Source organism: Lontra canadensis, unplaced genomic scaffold (assembly GCF_010015895.1).
Source record: "Lontra canadensis isolate GAN:19392208 unplaced genomic scaffold, GSC_riverotter_1.0 scaffold130, whole genome shotgun sequence".
In the NCBI taxonomy this organism is placed as follows: Eukaryota; Metazoa; Chordata; class Mammalia; order Carnivora; family Mustelidae; genus Lontra; species Lontra canadensis.
This window is the reverse complement of record NW_022631124.1, coordinates 3390116-3417727: the sequence shown is the minus strand read 5'-3', so window position 1 is coordinate 3417727 and position 27612 is coordinate 3390116. Positions and strand designations below refer to the sequence as shown.

The window sequence follows — 27612 nt, the reverse complement described above, 5'->3', positions numbered from 1 at the left end:
TGTGAGGACATTGATGCCATTTGCTGGGAGGTGGAATACAGGAGGATTAGGATTAGCAGAGAGAAGGGGGGGGGAAGATGGAGGATGCATGTGTGCATTTGAGGTGGTTGTAGCCTCCAGACCAAGGTATCTGACACATAGATGGATAAACAGGTACAAAGCTCAGGTCAGATCTGGAAGTCATCTCTGCATTAATGGTGTAGGAGCCACTGGTCCAGACAGGTTCCTCCAGTGAGGCAGCCTCACAGAGGGGGAGCAAGGGTAGGTACTGAACAGAGGCTCATCCTCAGCCTTGCCAGCTCTGACCCAGCCGCACAGCTGTGGCCCAGACCACGTATGCATCCCACAGTGGTCTGGGAGATACAGCCATGATACTATTCCAGGTGATCTAAAAGGGGCAGCCATTATGAACTTGGAGCAGCCCGTTTCATCCTTACCTCGATCCACAGATACTTTCTCACCAGAAAGCACAGCCCTGGGACCAGTGCAGGTGTCAGCGCTGTCACAAGAAGGGCTGTTCTGTGGCGGTGAAGACAATTTCTTTGGCCCTCATACATTTCCCAGAAAGAGGATTGCCAGTGGTTGTGCGTGCCCTGCCTCTAGAAGGCTTCAAAAGATAACTGTGTGTAGAATTAGTGGGGAGGCTGACATCTATACTCTACTCTTAAATGGGTGTTCCCAGCTCTGAAGTCTTGAGTAACTCCCTCCCTGCTCCATGAGAAAAGCGACCCGCTTCTTCCACACCTTGTCTCGGCCCCCAGCACCCTCGCAGAGTGGGTGAGGGCCACACAGAGTGGGTGAGGAGACACATCTCGACTTGCACGGCAGTGTGTCCTCACATTGCTCCACGGATGTGAAGGTGTAGCTGGTTTCCAGTTTGACCTTGTCACTCCCAGCCCCCGAGGCCACTGCCACAAAAGGGCCCTGATGTACCTCTCATCCCCCATCCTCCTTCTATAGGCTCTGTGGAGCTTGGTGCGTGTCAGGGGAGGGCCGCAGGGTCTCCCACCTCCTGGTACCCGCCCTAAGTCTAGGGAACAAGTAAAGCTCTCATGCTGTGTCACAGGGGAAGAGTAAAGGAGTTTTGGTAAGCTGGTGCTGGTGGCCCGGGGAAAGGCTGTTTTCATTCCTGAGTCCTCGTGCCTGCCAGGCCGCAGCTCAGGCCTCCTCAGAGCTGCCTTCCTAACGCCACAGGTTACCTTGGCCCTGGCCCCCTTGTGGTTTGGCAGGCATGCTCTCCCTCTCCTTTGCCCTCTGTGCTGTGCACCAGTGTGTGGCTGAGAGGCTGGCAGAACAATGAGCTTTCCTGGTGAGAAAGGCTGTGTGGGAGGACCAGGAACAAAAACAGGAGAAGAGAAAGACAGCTAAGGCTGGATTTTGTAGCCTGCCTCTGCCCCCTGCCTGGGTGTCAGCTTACCCATGGCTGGCTATGGCCCATCTCATCTTCTGCTGGCCGGCTTCCACCTCGCATCTACTCCCTTCAGATGAGGCATTGTGGGGCAGTTGGAGGACCAAGCAAGGACACGGGTCTACATACCACATTGTGTGGGAAGACAAAGCATCCAATGGCTCAGTGGCATCCACGACAAGCTTAGGAAAGGAAGTCTTTGGGGGAAATCTATATATCTATTGACATGGAGGAAGTCAGTCCCTTCACAGAAGATTCTAGAGGTCCCATTTATCTTTTTTTAAGATTTTATTTATTTATTTGAGAGAGAGAGAGAGAGAGAGAGAGAGAACGAGTAGGGCAGGGGCAGAGGGAGAAGAAGAAGCAGACTCCCCGCTGAGCAGGAAGCCCAACATGGACCCCCGGGATCATGACCTGAGCCAAAGGCAACTGCTTAACTGAGCCACCCAGGTGCCCCTAAAGGCCCCATTTAAACTGGGTTTTATCTTCGTCTACTTACCTTAATCAACCTTTGAGGAAAAAAACAAAAAAGAAAAAGAAAAGAAAAAAAAAAAAACAAGAAAAGTCTGAACATAGATGGAAGTATAGGAAATTAAGCCTCTACAGAAGGACGGAGGGACCCAATACTCTTTGTCAGGGCCACAGACCCTGAATGAACACCCAGCTTCAAGCGTTTGGGAATGGGTCGGAAGGAGGCCCCCAAACAATCATTCTACATGCCCGCGCAGCTAGGATGAGAGATTCGGGTATAAGTTGCAGCAAGAGTTGCTGAGGCTCTTCCTGAAGAGGAAGCACTCGCACTCGGGAATGTTCTGTGCAGCAGACCATGCCAGGAAGTGTGTGAGGTAGTTAACACCCCGACTCGGGCAGTGCAATCCCACAATGGCGGCCTGGAGCCGACTTACTTTTTTTTAAATGGATAGTCCCGGTATTTTGTTTCTTGGCCAAGTTATTTAATACGTCACACAGCTTGGTCCAGACACACGGTCAGGACGGGAGGCCAGCTGTTGAGAGGCCCCGTGGGAGTCAGGCAGAGCCACTTGGGAGCGAGAAGGAGCCCTGTGCTGACAAGGGGCAGAAAACCAGGCCCCCCAGCAAGGGCAGACCAAGGACTCCCTGGAGCCCAAGGGGAGCTGTCCTGAGCTGGCTGTGCCCTGCCCACTGGAGGGCTGTGGCTCTTCATCTAAGACTGAGCTCAGCCCCTGGGGCTCAGAACTCTGAGGTTCTGGTTTTTAAAACGGGAGGAAAGAGGCACAGAACTCCCTCAGGGCTCTTGTCAGTCTGTGAACTTTGAACTTCCATGGAGAAGAATTTCGTCTCATTCATTTATTTTTCCAACCAATGTTGGCCTAAAACTGTCCCTCCTCAGTACCCAGCACAAGGGCCTGGAGGACAGCGATGAATGAGTCTGGCCCTGAGGGACTCCCTGGCCAGGCACAGAGACAGTCCTGACCTGGCAGCAGACTGTGCTGGAGGTGGGGGGGATGTGGCTCAGGGTCCCCCAGTGCCAGCACTGGGTCTGGATGTCAGACATCTGGCAGCTGACCTGGAGCCTGTCACCCTTGTGAGGCCACACACAGAGGGCGCCTCCTAGGAGCAGATGCGCCAAGGCCCCATGGTTGCTTCCTGCATCCCAGGCCCAGATGGCTTCTGGAGGGTGGCAGCATGTGTGTTTGAGAGAGGCTTTTTCCAGAAGGCTTAACTGGAAAACTGGCTGTTGTGGCTTCTCTGAGGGGTGTTTTGAGATTGGTTAATTAATGTTTACGAGATACACAGGGATCTGAGGATAAAAGGCCCTGAGGAAGGGCAGGCAATTATGATCATAATGTTATTGGTAATGGTCCAGCTTATGGCGGCTGGAGTCCAAAGACAGCCCCCCGTCCAGCACCCCTGTCACGCTGACATCTCCCCCGCCTTCAGCGGGGGCCTGAGTGTGCACGGCTAGCAAAAAAGAGATTAAAAACCAACCATGGAAAAATCCAGTAGTGCAGAGGGATTTTTCATCTCTTGAATTGTAATGAGGGAAAACTTTGGCACCAGCTCATGTTACTTAATCGACCTCTCATGATGTGATAAATGGCTCCATGATAATCGCCGTATGTGTGTTTATGGAAAGCAGGCACGCGCCAAGAGAAGTGCCAAAGTCTGAGGGTGGAAAGGAGCCAGAGCTGTGAGCGCCGGAAGCGAGGATGGCTGGGTTGACAGGGTGGCAGGTCCCATAGGGAGCTCTGACCCAGGGTGCAGAGCCCGGCAGGGAGGGCATCCTGAGAGTGAGCACGGTCACTGCAGCTGCCACATTGACACTGGGAAACTCGAAAGATGTGGCATCAGTGGGGGGAAAGGACTTCACTGTCTTACTGTGAATGATTTGTCCTTTTCCTTCCTTTCCTTCCTACCTTCACACCTTCCTTCCTTCCTTCACACCTCCAGCCCCGGTGTGAGCTCTTGCCCTCAGGCAAAGGAATGTCAGTCATGACCTGGTTGTAAGCCAGGCCATGCCAAAGGCCTTCTGTGCTGACCTCTCTAGATGCTGCTGCTGTCCTTCTCTCCACTGCGGCCACCTCTGTCCAATCTCAGCAGGCCTGCAGGAGGTCTGGAAAGTGCCCATGTCTGAGGGGCTCAGAGATGCATTCACCAGTAATCCCACCAGGCTAGAGGCTGTGAGATGGGCACTTGCTGGGTTGGGGGTCCTCCTCCTACAGGGGGTTCTGGCTCACTGTCTGGGACACCCAGAGAGCTAATTGGGGTCTACTGGCAGATACCCCAGTGACCAATGGTGGGGACAGGATGATCACTCACACTCTGAGCAAATTAATCAGTGAAAAGAGCCAAATAGGAGAGGAGATGGAAAGGCCCAACATGGCCCAGTGTTGGAAAAAGAATGTTCCATTTCAAGTCATGCCAAAAACTCCTGAGGAAACTCAGTGGTAAAAATGGGCTGCTGGGGGCACCTGGGTGGCTCAGTGGGTTAAGCCTCTGCCTTCGGCTCAGGTCATGATCTCAGGGTTCTGGGATCAAGTCCCGCATCGGGCTCTCTGCTAGGCAGGGAGCCTGCTTCCTCCTCTCTCTCTCTCTGCCTGCTTCTCTGCCTACTTGTGATCTCTCTCTCTGTCAAATAAATAACTAAAATCTTTAAAAAAGGAAAATGGGCTGCTGGTTCTGAGGGCTCCTGATTCCCATGGTATATGCTGACTTTGGTGATGCTAGGATCATGCCTGAATCATGGGCATGCCGAGTGGTCAGTGCCTGCCTGTAGTGACACCGGGCTCAGCTGTCTGCTTTGTCTTGTCTCTCTTCCTGCAGCTACTACATGTTGGAAAACAGACCCAGGAACATCTATGGCATGGTCTGCTACTCCTGCCTCCTGGCACCCCCTAACACCAAGGAATGTGAGTGCTCTTATCCTTCCATCAGAACTGTACTGCTTCTACACTGTATCTCTCATTACCCGGGGAGGGAGAAGAAAACCAGTCCCAGCACCTGGACAGATGAACTACAGTGAGGGCAAAACCAGGAATGTTCCGTGGACTGGTCAGCCAGGTGCAGGTCCCTGCAGGGAGGTTTGCTATAGCAAGAGACTTAGGTCCTTCAGTCACCAGCCACCTGGAATGAGTTTTCTCATCTGTGATGCGGGGACACAAAAATCTGAACCCCCCTCTCATGCAATTATTGGAAAAACCAATGAGATCACAGTTGCTGAGGTGTTTTGCCACATCCTGCAAAGCACTAGATGATCATAAGTTCTCATACATGTATTTTCAAAGCAGGTAAGGCCAAGGGAAAGGTGAGGAGTGGTCACAGTGAATGAACCGGATTCCACGAAGCCCACGTGAGCAGTGAGGCTCACGAATTCAGAGGCCGGCTGCGGGCTGGTGCTTTCCTGTTTTCCTTCTGGTTAGTCCTCACTGCATGTCTCTGTGAGGAAGGGAGCTCTGCTCCGGAGAATGTAGTGTGTGGCCGCTTGGAGCTGTGGTCTGGAGAGACACCATGGAGGTGGGTGGGTGGACAGCTGTCCCTGGCCGCAGGAGCCCTTCCTTGCTCTCCTCCAGCCCCACCCCCACTGCCAGGGGCACACCCCCTCTTTCCTAGGTTGCTTCAGCAGATGCCCCGGCAGTCATGGATTTGTGTGTCTTTGAAGTGGAGCTTTATACACAGCCACATGCTCATTAATTCACAAATTAGAGGAGGCCCAAGGGCTCCAGGCTGCCAGCAGATCCTGTGGTGAAGTCAGCTGCCACACCACGGTCTCCTGCTAGGGATTCCCGACCGATTCAATACCAGGTAGTTCTGGGATGAATGGAGCCCTCACCAAGATGTCAGGCACGGCCCACCTGTGTTGAAAAGGCCCTTGGCCTGTGGAACCTGGAACACAGCTCACACATGGGGTTTGTCCCTGTGCAAGACTTCCGTAACCACCTGGCCAGCTGGAAGGTCACCTCCCTCCTCATGCCATCTGACAGTGGGTCCATCACATGGAGAGAGAGCTAAGCCCCTGAGCCCTGGACACTTCAAGAAGGAGTGCATCCCTGCCCTAATTTCACCCTTGAATTGCTTAACTGAAAACCAGCTCCCAGTAAGGCCTCACAGCATGTTGGTAGCAATCAGTCCCGAAACGGGCCAGCAAAACCACTGAAACCTAGAGTCAGGGTGCAACCAACCAGACTTCTGTGTGTCCGTGTGGGATATGGGGAGAGGCAACGGCCTAGGTCTTGTCAGGTAACTTAGTGCACAGAACGCCATCTGGGTCAGGGCCTCGAGTGTGGACATAAGGTTATCCTCTCCAGCTCTGGGCTCTGCACCTCCCTCTGCCCCTATCCTCAGTCCAGGGACCTTTTGACCCCAAACTCCTGCTCAGGAACAGCAGATGGAACCAGAAAATCTGGTTGTGACTATAGCCTCCATGAAGACCCTGGGACTCAAACTCCCAGGCCTTCCCCTGACAAGGTCACCCCAGGAAAACCAGGAACTCAGGGAAACCTCATGCATCAGACCCTGATGTCGTCAGCTGGCTGCCTGAGCCCCACCAGGCACTGTCCTTCCTGAGCCTGCAGTCAGTGGCCAAGAGCACCTTGGCCTCCAAACTGAGACACTTTCCCTGGTTTTGATGTGATGTCCCTGGGCCCTCGCTGCACGAAGCTACACTGAGTCCGTGTACTGGACTGTGCAAACCTATGGTCAGAGAAGCTGGCACAGACCTGGGGAAAGTGTGCACTGCCTGTATTATGTCTGGAGCAGCCAGGGACAACGGGCAGCTCCCAAGAAGACACCTGTGCAGGGGGAGCCCTGGGTGCCCTGGTCGGGAGCTCCTCAACACAGAGGGCTGGCCAGGTGCTGCTTCCTGGAGGGCTGCTCCCCTCTCTCTCTGTGTGGCAAGTGCTCTCCCATCTTGGAGTAAGAGCAGGTTCAGCACATGGCTCTGTGAAGTGTCGGGCCATGGGGCCATTGGTTACAAACTTTGGGCCCGTGGTCATGCCTGATGGAAACAGAAGTTATTGGAAGTTGCTCCAGAGCCTGGTACTCAGGGACTCTAAAACACCTTGTAAGCCACAATCCCTCTGTGTCTGTTTCCTCTCCTGGACCATTAAGAAAATACCAATAGGGCTGACACACCCACACCCCAAATGCTTGGAGTATTGACACCACAAATCATGTGTAAATGAGGACTCTTCTCTAAACCACCAGAGCCCAACAGGGAGACCCCCAGATGCCTAGGGCACCCCCACAGTGCTGAAGAGCCTTGAGAGAAAGGCTTCCCCATCTCCCTTGCTTGTGACTTGCCCATCAGAAGAGCGTAGGGCTTCCTTCCACACACTGCAGTGAACGAAGCCACTTCCATCACACCACTGTGTGTCCTGGTAAATCAGCACCAGATGGAAGAGAGAGAAGAAGCCCTTCGGTTATTTTTCAGTGAAGTCGAAGAGCAACATCCACTTGGTGAAACAGCACTGTCTGGCTTTCTTTCTTTCCTGAGAAATGAAGTCATGGGAACTCATGCCAGAAAGCTGGCATGGAAGGGATCCGTGTTGTAATGACACATGCATGGCCTGGGGTCATAGCAAGGAAGAGATGGTGTGCCTTCAGATTTGGATTTCGTAGCTCTTGGGAAAGTTACTTAATTTTGTGCCTCAGTTTCCCCATCCTGGGATGGCACATCACCTGCTGCCGCAGTGCCACACATGGCACTTAGGGAGCAGGGGGCAGGTCCCCAGCCCGGTGGGTGAGCATGGCTCCAACCCAGTTCTCCCAGGCCTCCTCAGGCCACACATCCTGTCCTCCGTCTGCTCTCCTGGAACCCCACTGGCAGGAGCCCTCCCTCACAGAGTGTTGGAGGGACTAGCACAGCAGCTCACTTGTCCCATCGTCATCATTTTTATGAACACTCCTCTTCATTTTTATTTTGACACCAAGCCCTGTGCCAGGTCCAAGATGGACTCACCTTTTGGAAAAGTCTGCTCAGGAAAGCAGATGCCATCGTGCGATGCCCAACAGCAATGCCACTCAAATGTGAAGCCTTCATGTCCCCAAAGACCAGCAGCCAGCTGTTTCTAACACACTGTTTCTCCAACTTGAGTGCGTACACCTGTCACCAGGGTCCTGTTAAAAAAAAAAAGATCCTGATGCAGCAGGTCTGGGGTGGATTCCCAGGCTGCATTTCCAGCAAACTCCAGAGAAATCTCACTTGGAGCAGCCAGGTTCCAACAGCTCTGCCCATTGTTCCAGGATCTGCCACTGGGGGGCGCTAGGCCGACGCAGCAGCCGGGGGGCACCCTCGCCAACGACTCTTCAGAATCAATAAATCACTCCTGAAAATCCAGCCTACTTGCCCCATGCAGAGAATCCCAGCAGTCTTTAAGACGCACAACATATTTATAAATTGTGTGGATTAACAAACCTCAAAGGCCCTGTAAATCCTGTCATCGCACTGAATGCAAGCATTACTGCATTAAGCCACATGCTTACAGCTCTCAAAGTCCTCTTGAGGAAGGTAGACGAACACCGCCTGGGGCCCCCCAGCTCCCGCACCGACTGTCCCAAGTCAGTGCTGGCCCGAGGACACCAGTGAGCAGGGTGGAGTCAGGCCCCACTGACTTTCCTTTTAAAGTAGCCTGGTGTGGAAATCCATGCCGATTTTCCAGGACCACGGTTTCCATCAACCCTCCATTACTCCTCTCCTGCAGGATCTCCCCTCTGCTTGTTCAAAGCTAGGCTCCAGTGGGAGCATTATGCAGGGAAAGATGGATCGGGAGTGGACCACCCAGCGGAAACAACAACTGAAGAACACTTGCATCTAATGCTCTGTTCCAAGGAGACCAAATGAACCCAAAACACAAAGCACATATCAGAGTGCGGGGGGAGGGGAACTGCCCAGACACCAAATACTCATTAGACCAGAGCCAGGAAACTTGCCATGCAGGGACCTGGTGGCCGTAGCATGCTGGTCCTGGAGGCACCTGCCCAGAGAGATAAACCTCTGTCTTCCCGCCCATCCTCCCCCTTCCTCTGGGATGTGCTCAGAACAGAACGTTCTCCTGGTCGGCTCAGGGATCACGGAACAGCCGGGCACACCCCACCCAGCACCTGCAGCCCAGGGCTGTTCAGTTGACCCTGGCTGGAGCTCAATTAGGGGAACGTCTAGTACACCTGTGGACGTGCTGCGGCCTGTATGCGGTGTTTGCTGCCATGGGAGCAGCCCTGCCAGCCAGGCGCAAAGGCATCTCTAGAAGTCTGCGTGCAGCCCGGCTGTTCTCATTGTTCCTCCCTGGACCACAGGCCTGGGCACATGTGTGTCCCCAAGCCCAGCAGCCCCTGTCACCCAGCCTTGGCCAGCAAGCCCTGGCAGAAAGGGACAAGAAGAGACAAAGATGACAAATCCACAAACAGAGCCCACGGGTATTTTTTTTTCCCCCTGAGGAATAGCTTAAGCTCCCTTGAGTCCCTTACCAAACCGATAGATTAGCTTTGTTTTCAGTGTCATGTTTTCTTTTAACAAGGAAAGCAGGTTCTGCTTGAAGCCGTGCCCCATGTCGCTTCTAGCACTTGACTGGATGCTATTAAAACCTCCTATCCCACACTGGAGGGGAGCCTCGTGGTCTGCACTGAGAGCTGTCATGAGTTTAGGGATGGGGGTGCATGAGAAAGCTTTGATCTGTCCTCCAGAAAGGCAAAGGAATATCTCTAAGCTCTGGACACTAGCAAGGCCCCTCCCAGGGAACCGCAGGCACAGGAAGGCCCAGTGGAGGAAGCAGAATAGCCCCTTCCAACTGTCATCAACAGCCTTCCTGCTTCAGACACCCTCCCACTCCCATGTCCCATAGTCCTGCTTCCCATCGCCTCAGAGGGCAGCCACTAAAGGAAGAAGGGGTGTGGCCATGGGCCTGAGAGCTGGTGGGGGGCCTGGGCTAGGATGGGCGGCCTCTGTTCTGAGCAGGTCAGCTCTGCAGTCTGCATTCATTCAAGGGCAGCCCGTGCCGGTGAGCACTCGGGTCCCGCGGGCAGGCCTGCTGCTTCCAAACCTCTTGCACCCCTCAGCATGCCTCTCTTATGGTGGGAGGGCTAAGAAGTAAGCCCAGGGACCAGTAGTTGAGAAAGAAGGAAAGAAGCAGGAGCCACAGAACTCGTGGTGCCCTGCAGGAGGCAGAGACCACCCCATTCACTGTGCAGTGGTCTGTGCCCACCAGCATCTACACCTGAGGCAGCCCCGCAGGGAGAGAGACCAGGTGAAGGACCCAAGACCAGGACCTCCAGATAAGCTGGGTCCCTGGGCTCCGGAAGCGGCAAATCCCCAGAGAGGAGACGCCTCTGGTGCCGAGAGCTCTGACTTCTCAAGATGGCTCCAAGCATGGGTTGGAAGGGGTACAGGACAGCACCAGCAGCTCCCTTGTTGGCCTGGCCACCAAGCCTTCCCGGGCTTCCCAGGCCAGCCTCGGTCCCGAAGTGGTTGGGGAGGGTGTGGTCCTCACACCCCTCAGTGCTTCCCTGCGGTAGGCATGCTGATGAAAGAGCCTGCAGACGACATTTCTCATCCAGTGGGCAACAGTTACATTCCTGGCCAACCCAAGGGATGGACCGGCCAGCTGTGAGACCTGCGGTACCTCACAGAAGCACAGTTATCCGGGAGCCAGTCCTCAGCCTGGCCCCATGCCCTCCCAAGCCTCCCTCTATTTTATTTGCAGAGATTTCTTTTTTTTTTTTTTTTCTTTAAGGGTTTATTTGACAGAGAAAGACACAGCAAGAGAGGAAACACAAGCAGAGGAAGTGGGAGAGGGAGAAGCTGGCTCCCCCCTGAGCAGGGAACCTGATGTGGGGCTCAAGCCCAGGACCCTGGGAACATGACCTGAGCCGAAGGCAGACACTTAATGACTGAGCCACCCAGGGGCCCCTATTTGCAGAGATTTCTCTTTGTGAAAGGTTGTAAGGACAGATGTTTCTGGCCCTGCTCTCCGGTTACACACATGTGCAGCTAATTCAGCAGGACTCACCAGTTGGCTGTGGTCCCCATCTCCTGAGTTGCCCCATGCTGTGTGCACAGGTGGCTTTAGAGACACCAGTCACAGAGTGTGGTTTCTTCTGAGAAGCTTCTCTTAAAGAAAACATCCTACAGTCTGGAGGCCAGCGGACCAAAGCCCCCGAGTCAGCGCCAGTCCTCCTTGCTGGGCTGGCTCCGGGGACCACGTGTGTGACTTTGGGGGAGGTCAGCTCATCTGCCCTTATTTGGCAGTGTGCAAGGACCCTCCATGAATTCCGCCAGCATGGGTACGGACAAAAGCCAGACAGAAGGAAACCTATTTGAAATAAGATCATTTTTATCACTGGCAAAACTTAAGTCCCGCCAAAAGGAAGGCTGACCATCAGCAAGCTGTGTTTTCTGCAGCACAATGTTTTTACTTTGTTTTAACCACACAATTCCTTAGTGAGTCGATTGATCACAAAACCAGCTTCTGTTTCCCCCCTGCTAAAGTGATACTTTTTAAATAGAGAAGGGAAGATTTATGAGTCTCAGTTTTGAGGGAAGGTACAGTTCATCTCTGCTCTTAAACTGTTTGGTCACAAGTCTTTAAAAAAATGAATCACAGGAAAATCCTAAAGAAAACATACCAAATTGTAACCTCAGGTAGTAACGCTGTCAGTGATTCCCATTTTCTCCTGAGTTTTAACGATGACACATATTACTTTTGTAACTAGAAAGGGGATTAAAAATACACTCCTGTTTTACATAACTGAAGAAATTTCTCAAGTATTATTTTCCTCCTACCCTTTTGTATATATACGGACTTTTCTCATCTCTGTAGATGGCATATATTTTACTTTCATTCATAGAAAAGTGAAGTTGGTGAGACACCACTGTTTAGTCTTAGCGGATTTACTTATGTGTCTTCTTCCTGAAGAATAACCCTTGGGAGGTCAAAGTGCTCGTTAAGGATTATGAAACACGCTAAGAAATGAAAACATTCCCCTGTCCACCGACCCTGCTGCAACACCCATGTGATCTAGAATTCTAGATCTCCCGGATCTGCGGCCACACCTTGCTTTCCATCCTCGAAGGTGGGGTCTGTCCAGGTCATCCCAGGGAACATGCAGTGACTGGGTTTCCCTTGCAGGTGCAGGCGCCAGCCCCGGAGTCTCGGCCAACTTCCCCAGCACCTCCGGCAGCAGCACCCTGTCTCCTTTCCAGCATGCCCACAAAGGTACGGATAGTGCTTCTGCAGGTAGCCAGCTGAAAATAAGGGGCTAGGATGAACGCATAGTGGGAGCCTGCAATGGCAGTGGGGCTCCTCGGTGCCCCCAGGAGTGGGAAGTCGGTCCAGATCTCTGCAAGGATGGGAATCCATCTCTCCGTGGGTGCCCTGGGCCCCTTAGAACACACTGGCAAGAAAGGCACACCTGGAGGGGCAGGGTGGCGCTCTGGGGACAGGCGGCTAGGCAGCACAGAACGAGCTTCCTGGCCGTGGCTGGGCCTGATGGCAGCAGCCATTCTGTTGCTGGCTTTCAGATCAACCTGCAGAGCCCAGCACTTGCATATGCATTTCCAAGAACTACATTTTGCTCCCCAATCCCTTAGGGATGGAAAGGCTTTGAGGAGGGAGGAGGCCCCTGAGGCTGGTCCCTCCCGCTGTCTCACACTGCTCCTTCCTACCATCTGGCAGTTTCAGTGCCGTCCATTATTTAAGCCTATTTAAGGCCCAGGTCTCCGTGAGGTTCCGGGGCCTTCAGAGTCCCACAGCACACTCTCACACTCGCCTCAGCGTCGCCCACCCGAACCTGGCCCTCCTGCACATTTGCAGAGCATCAAAGCAAGAAGACTTGGCCAGGATATAGGAGTCTTATTTCCGCCAGGCCCCGGGTTGGGGGCAGGGAACAGCACACAACACAGCAAATATTAAATCATTTATAGCACCCATTCCTGGGGTCCAACCAGTGAATTCTTGCAGACACACCCCGCCCGGGAGGACTGGCACGGAAACCAGCAGCGCCGGGCCTACGAGCCCTGGCACCTCTTTCCAAAACAGCCTCTGCCTCCTTCAGGGGGTCCCTGGTGCTTTAGATCTTGTCCCTTCCCTGTGGAAATGGTGGGTCACCTGGATCCTGCCTCATGAGGACCAGAATCCTGTTTATTTCAGAGAATGAGTGTCAGGGCATTGCACGTGTTGACAGCAGGGATTATGGGGGAAACCAATGAGAGCCCCCTGGGGAAGGGCACCCAGTGGTGGGGGTGACAGAACAGAGGAAGAGCTGCGGCAGCGTCTGCCCCACCTTTGCCCTGGGAAGCTGATTATTGACGCTTAGGCTGAAATTGCATGAGACACAGGATAGCGTCATGCCGAGGATCGAATCTCTGGCCCTCAGAGGCGACTTCTGCTTGGATGGGACTAACTGTCTTTAGGACACGTGCTCGTGGGCTTCGTCCTCTCTGCATCCCAACCCGCCCCGGGCTCCCAAAGTAGTAGCACCAAGAGTTAGCACCTCAGGAACAACTGAGCAAACCCAAAGCCTGGTGTTCCTGATGCGTCGTCATCAGCCTCAGTTAAGACCAGCCAGGGTTCCGGAAATGGCGGCCAAGGCAAATCTGAGGCTAAGCAAGCATTTAGGATTCTGAGGGTCCCCCAGACGCGTCCCCTGCCTTAGGCACTGCGGTCTTCTTAGAGGGCGGACTCTGAGGGCCTCAGGGGCACCTGTAGGGAGTCCTGAGCTCTGTGTTGCCCTCTCTCCCTGCCTCCAGCAGAGCTCTCAGGCCAAGGGCATCTGGCCACCGCCCTGATCATTGCCATGTCCACCATCTTCATCATGGCCATAGCCATTGTGCTCATCATCATGTTCTACATCATGAAGACGAAGCCTTCTGCTCCAGGTGACTGGTCCCCGATGCCCCCACTCCCTCCCTGCACACCCTTGCTCTCTGACGGTTCTGCCAGCTTACCCAGTCCACGAGCCAGACTCCTCACACCTTCCCTTTCTCCAATCAGCCTGCTGCACCAGCCACCCAGTGAAGAGTGTGGAAGCCCAAGTGATCAAGGAAGAGGAGAAGAAAGAGGCCCAAGGTCTGCAAACTGAACCTCCAAAGCATGGGTGCCCATCTAGGGTGGAGGTTGTGTGCCCCCCTTCCCCCCCCCCCAGAGAAGCCTGGCCTCCCAGCTGCTGGCACTCTCATGCCACCTAGAACACAGCTGCAGGGAGAGGCGTCGGGGCCCCCACGTCACACTTGGCCCTGGGGGTGGTGTGGCTTAGTCACTGGGAAGGCCTGCTAAAGAGGAAGTGAAGGGGAGCGGGGACGGATGAGCTCAGAACCAGGGGCTGACTCCAGTTCCCACCCCCACCCCCCAATCTTCTCATTTGCCTGCAGACAGTGTGGTGATTTTCTCCGAGAAGGACGAATTTGAGAAGCTGACCACAGCTCCAGTAAAGACTGCCAAGAGGTAAGTCAAGCCAAAGCAGCCCCTCATCATGGGGTAGGGCACCCTCCACCCCCAGGTCAGGTCAGGGATCCTCCTGGGGTCCTGAGCAGAAAGGGGAGTAGACATGCCAGATGGGGAGCATCCCCTGGCCACTGGCCTGGAGACTCCAAAGGGAGCAGGGCCCCGGGACCAGCGCCCCGGGACCAGCAAGACAGAAGAGTACCAGGCCTCAGGGCTGCCTCTGACCTGCAGCAGGGGCCAGGCAGTGTGAGGGGCAGTTGGTCAACACCTTGCTTCAGGGTCAGCTGTCTGCCACCCCTGCCTCGGCCTTCCTCTTCAACATCCACTTTCTGTGTGCTGACCCGAAGCTAGAGAATGCCCCCTTCTTCTCCAGCAGCCCACCATGGCCAACAGCAGCACTGGTGTTACTAGTGCTAAAGCCAGAACTGGTGTCCCTAAACCCCGAACAGTGCTGGTGATGATGATGGCTAACGGACATCTGGGACTGATTGCCCACTGGGCGCCATGCTAAGTCTGGGAGTGCCCCACGTGCAAGGTCTTCATATTACCCTGATCTGTGGGAAGCTGAAGTTTGGAAGCTGTCACGTTTCTGAGGTCACACATCCAGGAGCAGCAGGGCAGGGGACCAGTCCAGGCTGTCTGGCCCCACAGCCCATATTGTGCACACTCCAGACCAACCACTAACACTTGTGAAGTAAGGCCTCTTAAGGAAGAACTGGGACATGTGAGATTTTTTCCATACTTACCACACATTAGGATGTAGAATCAGCGCTGGCTTTAATATCCAGGGCAGAGAAAAGTCAACTTTTCCTTTGCCCCCTTAGATGGTCATTTGGACCTGGTCCTGCTTAGGTTCCACAAATCCACCCCATGGTGTCGGTCCCCTGTCTCTCCTCTCGCACAGAGGCCATGCGGGGCCCCAAACTAATTACAGAAAGAGCAGAGGAGCACTGTCTCCTGGCCTGGCCTCTGGCCTGCGACATTCCCGAGGTGGGTGGACTCCTGCAAAGCCTTTCATTTGTAGGAGGGGTCTTGAATCCAGGGTTCGTGGAGAACTTTGGCATTCACTGAGCACTTCTAAAGTTGTTACCTCATTTAGAAAACTCCAGCATCTCTCAAGACCCCTGATGCAAGGGCAGGAAGCAGACTTAAATCATGAAATCTGGGCATGCTGGGAAAGAAAAGAAAGTGTGGATCCCCCTGGGCAATCCCTTAGGTGGGGTCACTTCCTGTGAGTGTTTCTGTTCCCACCGACTCCATTTCTGAGCCCCAGGCTGGGCCAGGCTGGGCCAGGCTGGGCCGGACTGCAGAGGCTGGCTCGGCAGTGTGCCTCCCCGGGACGAGGCTCTCCTCCACCCTCTCGTCTGTCCAGCCTCTTGTTGTGGCAGCCTCTCCCCTTCTGGGTTCCAGCCTTTGCTCATTCTCAAAAGTAGGAGAGAAGAGTACCCAAAGGGCAGGGATGTATCCCTAGGACTTAAGTTTCGTCTAAGGACTGGGGAAAAGGGGGACTTGGAAGAACATTTGGAAAAATAATACTTGTTTCCTAAGTAAATATCAAATAAAAATGAAAACAGGACAGTTGTGCTGTAAAAGACAAGGCACAGAGATCCTGTCCTCTCTGTTTTCTCTCGGGCCTTAGCGGAAGGACCTGGGGCTGTCAGTAGTCTCTGGGGACAACTGTGCTTTTGTTCCTAGCCTGCTGTCGGGTGGGGACAGTGGCAGGCCAGCCAACTCCGAGAGAGGCCCTGAACTTACTGAGCCTCACCTGCATCCCCCCTCTAGGGTTGCATTTGACTGCAGGCTTCATTACCATAACCCAGTGGCTAGAAAAGAATTCTTTGTAATTTGTCAGCCAGACCACAGGAAGCGAACAGGATGCCTTTAAAAAAGAATGTTGTTTTTCAGATATTTGGAATGATTTTGAGAGTTTCAGCTCCAACCCACATGTGCCTAGGGCTGTGGACGGTGGGCCGTGGTGGAACGTGGGCCCACCTGGCTTCCTGGGGGAGCTCCTGAGGCCCCTGTCGCAGCTTGCTGTGACCCCACCCACAGTGCACATGTTTCAGCAGGTAACAGGGGGCTCCCCAGGAAGGCTCATTCAGCTTTGTTTTGGGTTGTTCTGGAGAACTTGCCCAGATTCTGCGCCGGCCACATAAACCTGTTTGCCTTTAGACCGATGGCTGAACTTGGAGCAGGCCTGCACTGAAACAGGAAGCTGGGACCTATTCAGGAAGGCTTAACTGAGCCAGGTCAGGGGGACAGATGAGCAGATGCTGTCCCCCTCCCTGGTAAACCCCAGCCCTGTGGGGGACCCCACAGCCATCCTGCAGCCAGGTCACTGGTTGGGAGGAGAGCAGAGAACAAGGAGTAGCAGGTGCGGCGTGTCTGTCTCACCTGGTGCCCAGGAGCTGCTGGTCCCCGCACCCCAATCGATCATCTTCCCACTGGGAGAACATGTCAGGGACACTGCTAACAAGCACCCTCCTGTTCCCGCAGCGAGAACGACGCGTCATCGGAGAATGAGCAGCTGCTGAGCCGGAGCCTAGACAGTGACGAGGAGCCAGCCTCTGACAAGCAGGGCTCCCCAGAGCTGTGCCTCTTGTCGTTGGTCCACCTGGCCCGGGAGAAGTCGGCGGCCACCAAGTCAGCCGGGGTGAGGCCCCAGTGCTGCTCATTGCACACTCATTGTCTCCCAGGGAGACAGAGGCATGAGGCAGGCGGGCCACAGGAACGTAGATAGGGTGGTGGGCTGAAAGCAAAAAAATAGGAAACTTGTCTTTGTATCATCTAGCTTTACAGAAGAAAATGGAAGCTAGTAAGCAAAGAGAGAAATGTTAAAGTTGCTTGGAATACCGTAGGACAAAAAAAAGCTTTTGTAAATGTATGGGCATGTGTCTAAGCAGATCAAAAAAACCCCACAAAACACACACACACACTCTTACATACATACATACACCCAGTGTGCACACTCACACATACATATACACCCCCAGAGTGTACACACATTCACATCCAGAGTGTACACATACACACACACCCAGAGTATTCACACTCACACACACTCACACACCCAGAGTGTATACACTCACACTTATACACACCAGCGTACACACTCACATGCACACACACCCAGTGTATACACACTCACACACACCCAGAGTGTATACATTCACACATACACACACACTGCTGAGTGTACACACTCATGCATACATAATATGCATTTTGCATGTAAAATGGTCCAAAGAGCTTGTCGCCCAAAGCAGACCACCCAGAAGGAGCCGTGGCAGGGTGCACGGGCAGAGGGGCACAGCGTTGCCCAGGCTGCCTGAGCGTGTAGCACGTGGTTCACTGGCAGCCTGATCCAAGCGTAGGTCAGTGTGCGGCTAGGTAATGTTAATGGTGAACATGTCCCCGCCTGGGAAGCTGGTCCCGACAGGGATGCCACACTCTGTGCTGCCCTCAGTCCGGGGACATCTGTCATGGAACCCATCACTTGCAGGGAACCTGGAGGTCTATGGAGTTGTTCTGAGAGGTACCAGCTCCTGTGGGGCATGGGAACTTTCAGCCAGGACCCCTCCTGTGCCCATCCAGCATGGCCTCATGTCCTTACCCGGAGCGGTGGGCTCTGAGAGAAGAGTCTGTGGATGGCTACAGACACAGCCATGGCATCTCAGGCCCCCACTGGCCAGCTGGGGTCCCCACCACTCACCCTCCCACACAGACTGATGCCAGGTGTCTTGTGAGCTGAACGTCCAGGGGACCCTAAAGAGCAGCTCCACCTCTGAACACGGAAGGTGCTCGAATTTCCTGATGAGACGGTCATGTGAGGGCGCCAGTCAGCATTTCTGACTCTCAGTCGGGAGAGCAGCTGCCAGCACTGCGATGGAGAACGGGCATTTTTGTGGGCTTCCACTTTCTCTTATTCTGAAAATTAACATTCCCTTAACTTTTCCCATAGATTCAAAGTCGAAGGAAAAAGATATTGGACGTGTACGCCAATGTGTGTGGAGTCGTTGAAGGTAGGCATGGACATGCTCTTTGGGGATCTGTACCCCAGATCTCCCCAAGGATCTTGCCCCAACCGTCAGCTTGGAGGAGGTGGCTCTGGCAGGAGTCCCAAGGTCCCACGGGGACCAGAAAGGCCACCGCCCCCCCAGCTTGTCACGTTCCTCATCCCAGTGGCTGGCGAACCCACATCATGTGTGGAGGGACGTGGAATTTGGCATCAAACTATTTAAGGCCTTTTCCGTGGCACTCCCCAAGCCCCTTTCCCTCTCAGGACCAGGAGATGACACCCAGCCAGCCCTGGGACAGAGCCTCCCTGGGGGACCATGGAGTCAGGAGAGAACAGTAGTGGAAGGAGCCGGCATCCTCCAGTGTCTGTCAGATGCTGCCCTGCTCTGGTGTTTTCAGTCACTTACCCAGTCATTAGCAGGCCCTTTCCTTGCCCTTTCCTCGGGTACCTGCTCCCCTCCTCAAAGATGCTTCCCAAGCCAGCAGAGTCAGGCTGTTTCACAACAACTACACGTTGTGTCTGGGCAGCAGGACTAGAAATATAAGCATTTCAACCTAAAACCAGAATCCACAGTTCCCATTTCTTCCAAATCTAGGCTCTAAATTACCTTTGTCTTCACCCAGGGGACAAAACCCCTCATCGCTGAGGTTAGGGAATGCTCCCCAGCTTCACCAGGCCACTTGATCCTGGTCTCACGGGCATCCCTCCTTGGACTTCTGGGTCTGGCCCAGGCAGGAGGAGTGGAGCCAGGGAGCCTCTCATTTCTCCGCAGAAGTGGAGCCCAGCACACCAAGCCCGGGGAAGCCTTGCTGGCTGAGTGCTCCTTTAGCCAGAGGTAACTTCCAGGGGCCAAGACCTCAACTTGCCTGCCTGTTGAAACACAGCATCTCTCCAAATGAACAATGCCCCATGTCTGATAAGCCTGGCATGGCCGCCCTATGATGGATGGTCTGAGGTTTGCATTCCATCGCCCTGGAAAGTTCTTCTCTGTTCCAAAAGATGTCTTGGCTTTTAGCACCCACCCCTGGGACAATGGTTTTCAGATTAATTTCGGGAACCCCACAGAAAAGAGGAGACTTTCCAGTGAGACTGGGAGGATGAAGTGTGTGAGACCCATGTGCCTGACCACCCTCTCTCAGCCTGGGGTGTGTGGTGTGCTTATCAACCCTTAGGGACCCTCACATCACCAAGGCAGAGAACCTTAGACCAGGGCCTAGTCCTGGGGGGATAGTATATTCACCCAGACACTCACCCAGAGTTTTCCACTATTTGCCCTCTGCCCAGCCCAGCCCCCAAATGCCCCAAGATCCTGATGTAATTTGGCTGGGGTGAGTCTCCGGCATCCATTTCTTTTGTTTGTTTTTAATTAAACTTGTAATTCTGAGATCACAGCAGATTCACATGTGGTGGTAGAACACTATACAGAGAGTTCCTGTGGACCTTTTCCTCAGTGTTCCTCAATGAGACCATCCCTCTGAACCATCTCTGAAAGTCACAATCAGAACATTGACATTGATACCCAAAGGCAGAGCCCATTTCTTTCACCACAAGGATCCCTCTGGATACCCTTTTTAGCCTCACTCTCTCCCCCACTTCCCGACCTCTCCTTAGCCACAGGCAACCGCTAATCTGTTCATTTCTACAGTTTTGTCATTTTGTGAACATTAAGTGGACTCAGGCACTGTGTAGCCTCTTGCCAAAGGCCCTTTTCCTCCACCTAATTCCCAGGAGACTCATGCAGATTGTTGTGTGTTGTAGATTTTTCCTCATACCCCTAGTACCTGCCCACATCATGGACGAATCACAACTCGTCGAAGCATTCATCCATTTAAGAACATCTTGGTTGTTGCTGGTTTGGGGCTATTATGAATAAAGCCACTATAAAGAGCCATGAATAGATTTGTATGTGAACATAAGTCATCATTTCACTGGATAAATGCCCAGGAGTACAGTTGTTGGGTTGTATGATAGTTGTATGTTTTGTGTTTTTGAAAACTGCTGGGGCGCCTGAGTGGCCCGGTCGGTTGAGCATCCGACTCTTGGTTTTGACTCAGGTCGTGATCTCGGGGTCGTGGGGTCGAGCCCAGCCTTGGGTTGCAGGCTTGGCACAGCACAGAGTCTGCCTGTGATTCTCTCTCTCTCTCTCTCTCTCTCTGCCCCTCCCACTCATGCTCTCTCTGTCTCTGTCTCTCTCTCTCTCAAGTAAATAAATAAATCTTTAAAAAAAAAAAAAAAAAACTCCAAACGGTTTCCCAAAGTGCCTGTACCGTGTCCATCCCCACCGGCAATGTGTGAGTCATCCTGTTTCTTTACTTTCTTGCCAGCATTTGGTAGTGGTGCTGTTTTTTATTTTAGTCACTCAGATAGTTATGTTTTCTTATCTCATGGTGGTCTGAATTTACATTTCCCTAATGTAGCATCTTTTCATGAGGTCATTGCCATCTGTATGTCCTCTTCAGTAAAATGTTTCACTCTATCTTTTGCCCATTTTCCAAATGGATTGTGGAGGGTTTTGCTGTAACCTTTGTTGGATATGTGATTTGCAGTTATTTTCTCCACTCTGTAGGTTGTCTTTCCATTCTCTTAATAGGGTCTTTCACAGAAAGGTGAAATTTTGGTAAGATTGTGTTTTTTATAGATTGTGTTTTTTGTATCCAGGCTAAGATCTCTTTGCCTAGTCCTAGATCACAAAGATATTTTCCTGTGATTGTTTTCTAAAAAGTTTTATCATTTTGTTTTGCCTTTGAGTCCATGATCAGTTGGCGTTAATTTTTATAAAAGATGTGAGACTTAGACTGAGGTGAGTTTTTGTTTTATTTTGTTTTGCTGTTTGTTCATTTGTTGTTTTTACCTTTAGATGTCCAGTAGCTCTAGCACCATTTTTTGGGAAAAACTATATTTTGTCTGTTCAATTGCTTTTGCGCCTTTGTCAAAAATCAGCTTGGGCATATTTGTGTGGGTCTAGTTTATCATTTAAGATTGCTACTTTATTTTTTGTTTACTCTTTTTTGTTTCTGTTTCTCATTTTCTCTATTTTCTTTTTCCTGCTTTCCTTTGGGTCACTTGAACATATTTTAGAAATCCATTTTGGTGTTGTTTTGAGTGATGCACTTTATAAGTTCTGAGTACATAGCCTTTTCCATAGCTATTTTAGGATGATTGGGGTCATCCCTTTACTAGTTTGAATGAAACATAAAAAACTTCCCTTTATGTCCTTTCCTGTTTAAAGTTGTCTTAAATATTTCCTCTACATATATTCAGAACCACATCGGTTGTTTCAACTAGCAAACATAATTCAGAAAACCTAAAAGGAAAAGGAAAGCTATTGTGTTTACCAATATTTTTGCTTACCATGCTCTTTTCTGATATTCCAAGGTTCCTTCTTTCATGCTTTCCTTTCTATTGAGAAATTTCTTTTAGTCATTCTTTTAAGGTAGTTCTGTTGGTGACAAATTCTTAGTTTTCCCTTCATCCTGAGATTGCCTTGAGTTCCCCTTCATTCTTGGAGGCTATTTTCACTGGGTATGGGACACTATGTTGACAGTTCTTTCCTTTCTGTAGTTGAAAATACTGTGCCATGTTCCTCTGGTCTCCAGGTTTCTGATGAGAAATCCACTGACCTTCTAATTCTTTTCCACTGTAGGTAAGGTGTTGATTTTTTTTTTTTTCTGCCTTCAAGACTTCTTTGTCTTTAGCTTTCAAGAGTTTATGATGTGTCTTGATGTGAATTTCTTTGGGTGTATCCTGTTGGGAGTTTTTTCAGCTTCTTGAATCTGTAGGCTTATGTCACTTTCCAAGTTTGGGAAGTTCTCAGCCATTATTTCCTTTTTCATCGATACCCTCTCTCTCCTCTTCTAGGCCTCCATGGCACAAATGTGAGATCTTTTGTTTCAGCCCCACAGGTCCTTGGGACTCTGTTTTTTAGTTTATTTTATATCTGTTGTTCAGATAAATAATTTCAATTCTATTATCCAGTTAACTAATTCTTTCCTCTGTCTATATTCTGCCATTGAGCTTATCTACTCAGCTTTTGATCTCATTTATTGTCTTTTTGTGGTTCTATCATTGCCACTTGGTTCTTCTTTACATTTTCTATCTTTTGTGAGGCTTTCATTTTTTCATTTGTTTCAAGCATGCATGTAATTATTTGTTGAAGCATTTTTATCATGACTTCTTTAAAATATGTATCAGATAATTCTAATATTTCTGTTATCTCTGGTTTTGTCTTTTTTCATTCATTTGAGATCTTCCTAGCCATCAACAACAATAGAGGATTTGGCTGACTTTCCTCACATTCTTTACCCCTTTTTGGAAATATTTTCAAAAATAAAATTAAGAACATTTGAGATCTGCCTAGTTCTTGATGTGATGAGTGGGTTTCTTCTGAAACTAGAAGATTTATGTCACATTCTGAGACTGGATTTTATTTAAGCTTTCTGATGTAGCTTGTTTCTTCTGATATCTCTGTGGCAGTAGATGTCTAGGTTCCCATTCACTATTCATTGACACCCAAGTAGGGGCTTCTTTTTGTTCCTGGCAGGGGGGTGGGGTGGGAATCTGTTTCTCTGTGTGGTCTCCACTAAGACACTGGAGTGGACAGGCTCTCAACTTGGCTTTCCCTAATAACTGGTGCAGTCTTAGAGCCTTCTGAAGGTGGACCTCCAGACTCTTACAGCCTTTGCTGGCCTTAGTGGGGACTGGGCCACAGTTTTCTCTGTGGTGTTCAGCTGTAACAAGTGGGTATTGCCTATAAATGTTTTCTTCTTGATGAGCTTCTCTTTTCCTAATGCTTTGGCTGAGAAAGCAGGCCTCTGTTGGGGTTATTTTTGTTTGTTATTGGTATTTCTGGGTTGCTGAACTCTTCAGCTCTATGTCTGTGATAATGAGGCAAAAGGAAACCAAGGAACTCAGCACTATGTCACGCATCATTGCTCTACTCCCAAGACCCCCACCAGTCTGTCTTTTTTCTCCATAGAGTCTCTTTATGTTTGCTTTGTCCATACCATTCAGGGTTTTTAGCTGTACTTACCAGGTGGAAAGGGAAAAACACATTTACTCCATCATCCAAAAGTGAAAATACATCATTCCCACCACCCCCCCACCCAATATCCCAGGTAAGTCTAATGTGCAGGGAAGGCTAAGAACCATCAGATGGTGGTGACTTGGCTCAGGTAGCACCAACTTCAGGCTATCTTTGAAAGTACCTTCATAAGGGTGATTGCTATCCTCATAAAGGGATGGGATACTGTTCCTTTGACTCCCTCCTCAGCACAGCTCCAGGGGAAACGGTCACCCAACTAAAGGTAGCCCATACTCAGGACTTTGGTGACTGCTAACAATGGTATTGAGGGGATTACTCTAACATTGTGGTGGCTATTTTCCTAGGAGGAGAGGGGGCTATTACTGAGGTTAGGATACTTGGGCTTCTCTTGGGGCTGGCAAAGTCCTGGGTATAGTTAACCTCAAGCTATGCATTTATTTTGTGTGGTTTTCTGCATCTGTGTTTTATTTTAAAAATTTTTTTAAAGTTTTAAAAATAATTTTTAATTGTGTTGTGCTTCTGTTAATTGCCATTCACAATGTCTGATGGTGGCCCTTTGTCTCTGCAGGTCTCAGCCCCACAGAGCTGCCATTTGACTGCCTTGAAAAGACAAGCCGAATGCTCAGCTCCACGTACAACTCCGAGAAGGCCGTTGTGAAAACATGGCGCCACCTGGCCGAGAGCTTTGGACTGAAGAGGGATGAGATTGGGGGCATGACAGATGGCATGCAGCTCTTTGACCGCATCAGCACAGCAGGCTACAGCATCCCAGAGCTGCTCACAAAACTGGTGCAGATCGAGCGGCTAGATGCTGTGGAGTCCTTATGTGCGGACATACTCGAGTGGGCCGGGCTTGTGCCCCCGGCCTCCCAACCACCCACGACATCCTGAGGAGCCAGCCTGTGGGCTGTCCTCCCTGGGAGGCACCAAGGATCCAACAAGGGCTCTGGAGCTGTGAGTGCTGCCAACAGACTGCTAAGAATTGAGGCTTTTTCTGCTGTCACCAGGCTTTGCCCTAGGCTGTTCCCAGGAACAAGAGGAAATGAGGCCCATCTTCTAATCTAAACAAAGATAAAATATTAAAGCTGGGATGTTCCCAGCTCCCCACCTGTACCTCACCGGGCAGGATGATAATTTATTCATGAACTCATTCAAGGGACATTGCTGGGTGCTCAGATGAACCAAACAATGTGGGGATGATAGAGGTGAAGAATCTGTCCCTGTCTTTAAGGAGTTTACAACCTAGGGAGAGATAGAAGACGTGTTTACAAACCACCTTGCTAGAAGACATCAAAGAGTCTGGATGAGGGGATGCTAAGAAAATGTGAGAGAAGTTCTGAGGGAGGAGATGGCTCCCCAAGCATGATGAAGGAGGGAAGCCTCATGAGGAAAGCAGCTTGAAAGCCTGGTGACGTGTCTACAAAAGGCAGACACCCCACTCCATGTAGTGTGTCAGGTTTGGTAGTTGTCTGTGGCTTCTTTGGGATAACTTTGCCTGTTCTTTAGGCCATCTGTATTCCTACAGCCCTTCCAGGCACTGATGGAAGATTTCACTCTGTGGTCTCCCTTCTGTCACTGATATACAAGGTGTGTGTTTGTTCAGTCAGGTAGACCTGTGTCCAATCTGTGGCCAGTTTCTACTGCATGAGTCCCGGCCTGGGACCCGGTGGTTTTGTATTACACAAGAATTGCTTTCCACTCTCATCCTTAGTCAGGTTTGACCCTTTGTGGGAAGCATTGCTCAAGAACACAATCCATGATGTGTCAGCCTGTTTTAGCTTCAAACAGAAAGGAGTCGTCTGCTGTATGTATAAAGAGAAATGGTGACTTCCTAAGAGTTCAGCCAAGCACAATTGTAGATTCTGAGCATCCAAAACTTGTGGATGAGACTTGAGGCATGAAAGCTTCTGAACCAGTCGAGGAAAGTGGGGCCTCACAGCACAGGGATGGCCTGGGCTTGGAATCAGGGACCTGGTTCTAGTTGTGCCAACTTGGACCATTTTCTTCTCCTTCCCAGGCTTCAGTGTCTCTTCTAAGGAGAGGTTAGCCTGTGGCTCTGCAATCAGGGGAAGTAAGGTGCAGGTGGGCAACAGGGAAGTAGGGCTGTAGGAAATGCCAGGCCTTCAAGGTGCACATCCAAGTGAATACCGGGAGTCATCAAGTAAAATGAGACTAGAAGCAGAAGAACTCAGAGTAACTACAGTTGTTTGACATATGTTTAGAGTTCAATAAACTGGCATTGTTCTTGGAAGATTCTCTTACCACACGTGCTGTTGCCAAGAGCGTGGGAGCCAGTGTAGTGATCATACCAGGGGGTTAATTTAGAGTTCATGCTGAGCTTCCTAATGACAGATCTATGGGTTATTACTAAATTAAAACCAGTCTCTGGCTTACAAAGCGATGTTTTTAAAATTACAAGTCGCATGACTGAGCAAATGCTTTAGGGGGAGGAAATCAGTCATATGTTCAGAGCCAACAAGCAATTTCCCACCAGTGAATGTAGAACATACTGTGATAGGATCATAATTAGGTCCTGAATATTTAATATCATAATTTGCTGTGTCTGTTTGCTGCTGTTTTTCAGAACCTATCTGGTATATCCTGCAAGCTAAATACTCCATGGCAAAACTTAATTATCCTTTTAATTCCTCTTTGAAATTCTACGGCGCCCCTTTCTCATGCTTTGTGATGATGATGATGAGATGCTCCCCCTGAACAGGCAGCAAATGTCACATGTGATGAGTGTACCATTCCAGGGAGACAGCCTGCAGTTTCCCAAGAACAACATTCTCAGTGAAGGAGCAGTGGGGGCTGTTCCCAGGCCCGGAGCCTGGCCTCATTTCATGGGGCTGGATGTCCAGCCAGCATCACGCCACGTTTTGGTGACTCTAAACTTGCCATTTTTAGGGATCTCATCCTTACAGAGTTAAACATTCCTTTGTCATTCACTTATTTGGAAACAAATCCAAGAAAAGTCTATTTTGATGGATGTTAGCCTACGTTATGGAATTCAAATCAATGAGACCACAATGATTATCACTGACCAGAGCTGGGAATTCCACCTTGCCATTCTGTATGGAGACAGGCATTGTTTTGCTATCCTTAAAAACATTTAGGGAACACCCAAGGCTAAGAGCTATGGGTCCTAGCCAGTGAAGTCTTAATTTTCAATAATTTTGTCTAATTTTGTATATATAACTTATTATATTTTACAATTTCAATAAACTAATAAAAAGGAGATCGACAGATTGCTACAATGTGAGTTCTTTCTGGGGGTGGATGGAGGGAGGAGGTAGGTGAGTGGAGAAGCCTTTGATTACTCTGGTCCTGGTTATTGCCTGTGCATGATGAGACTGCAGGATTGTGACCAGCCTAAATGAATTGCCTACATTTTTATGGCCTAGGTCATGTGTTTGACAGAAGCAAACATTACAACGAGTTTGTGTAAATAAACACCTGGATCATTGCTTTCCAAGTTGCCATCACTGTAACACTTAGCTCCTGCTGTGTAATGCTAAAATGCCCAAAATTCAGTGTCTTAAAGTGACAATTTATTACTACAGTTCAGAGGTCAATAAGGATCTCAGCTGACGTAAGGTGGCCTCAGTTGGATATGGCTCAGCGGGGGCCGCTGTTTGTTGGGATACTCTCACCGCGGTTGCTCTGTTCTGTAGTCCCCCATCCTAGACCTCAGACCATCATTTAGGTTAGGCCTGCCTCAATGATGACAATGAAAGAAGAGCAATAGTGAGCGGACATACAAAGTTTCGTCAGGCTTACACCCAGAGCTGGCACATCATCCCTTCTAGCTCACTCTTTTGGCCAAAGCAAGTCATAACCCTAACTCTATGAAGAACAAAGTCAAATCACAAAAGGTAAAATATTAGGCCAGACAATGCAAATATCCACAGGTATGTTTGTTTCCTATGACTGCAGTAACATGTTACCACAAACTTAGTGGTTTAAAGCAACAGAATTTATGGTCTTACAGTTCTGGAGGTCAGAAGTCCTCAAGTCAAAGTTTGAATGGAATTGCATTCCTTGTGGAGGCTATAGAAGAAAATGTTGCCTGTTCTAACTTCCAGCCTCTGTCCATATTTGTTGGCTCATGGTTCCTTTCCGTCTTCCAGGCCAACAATCCTGTCTCTCTAACCTCTGCTTCCTTTGTCACATATCCTTCCCTGACACCCTCCTGCTTCCCTCTCTTTTCCCTTGTGATCACACGGGGCCACCC

General features: G+C 50.7%; 1 protein-coding gene across 5 annotated transcripts in view; it reads left to right on the top strand.

The window, feature by feature from the left end:
* EDAR (ectodysplasin A receptor) overlaps positions 1 to 26592 on the top strand; it is an 89833-nt gene extending 63241 nt beyond the window's left edge. For 4 of the 5 annotated variants that reach the window (XM_032842411.1, XM_032842412.1, XM_032842413.1 and 1 more), the window contains 8 exons: positions 4712 to 4797; positions 12007 to 12093; positions 13629 to 13754; positions 13870 to 13944; positions 14247 to 14319; positions 16816 to 16972; positions 18281 to 18341; positions 23947 to 26592. In XM_032842411.1, the coding sequence (XP_032698302.1) occupies positions 4712 to 4797; positions 12007 to 12093; positions 13629 to 13754; positions 13870 to 13944; positions 14247 to 14319; positions 16816 to 16972; positions 18281 to 18341; positions 23947 to 24269 (988 nt within the window). In that variant the 3' untranslated portion in view covers positions 24270 to 26592. The remainder of the gene's footprint in view (positions 1 to 4711; positions 4798 to 12006; positions 12094 to 13628; positions 13755 to 13869; positions 13945 to 14246; positions 14320 to 16815; positions 16973 to 18280; positions 18342 to 23946) is intronic. The other variant, XM_032842410.1, reaches the window with a different exon arrangement.
* Positions 26593 to 27612: the final 1020 nt, after the last annotated feature.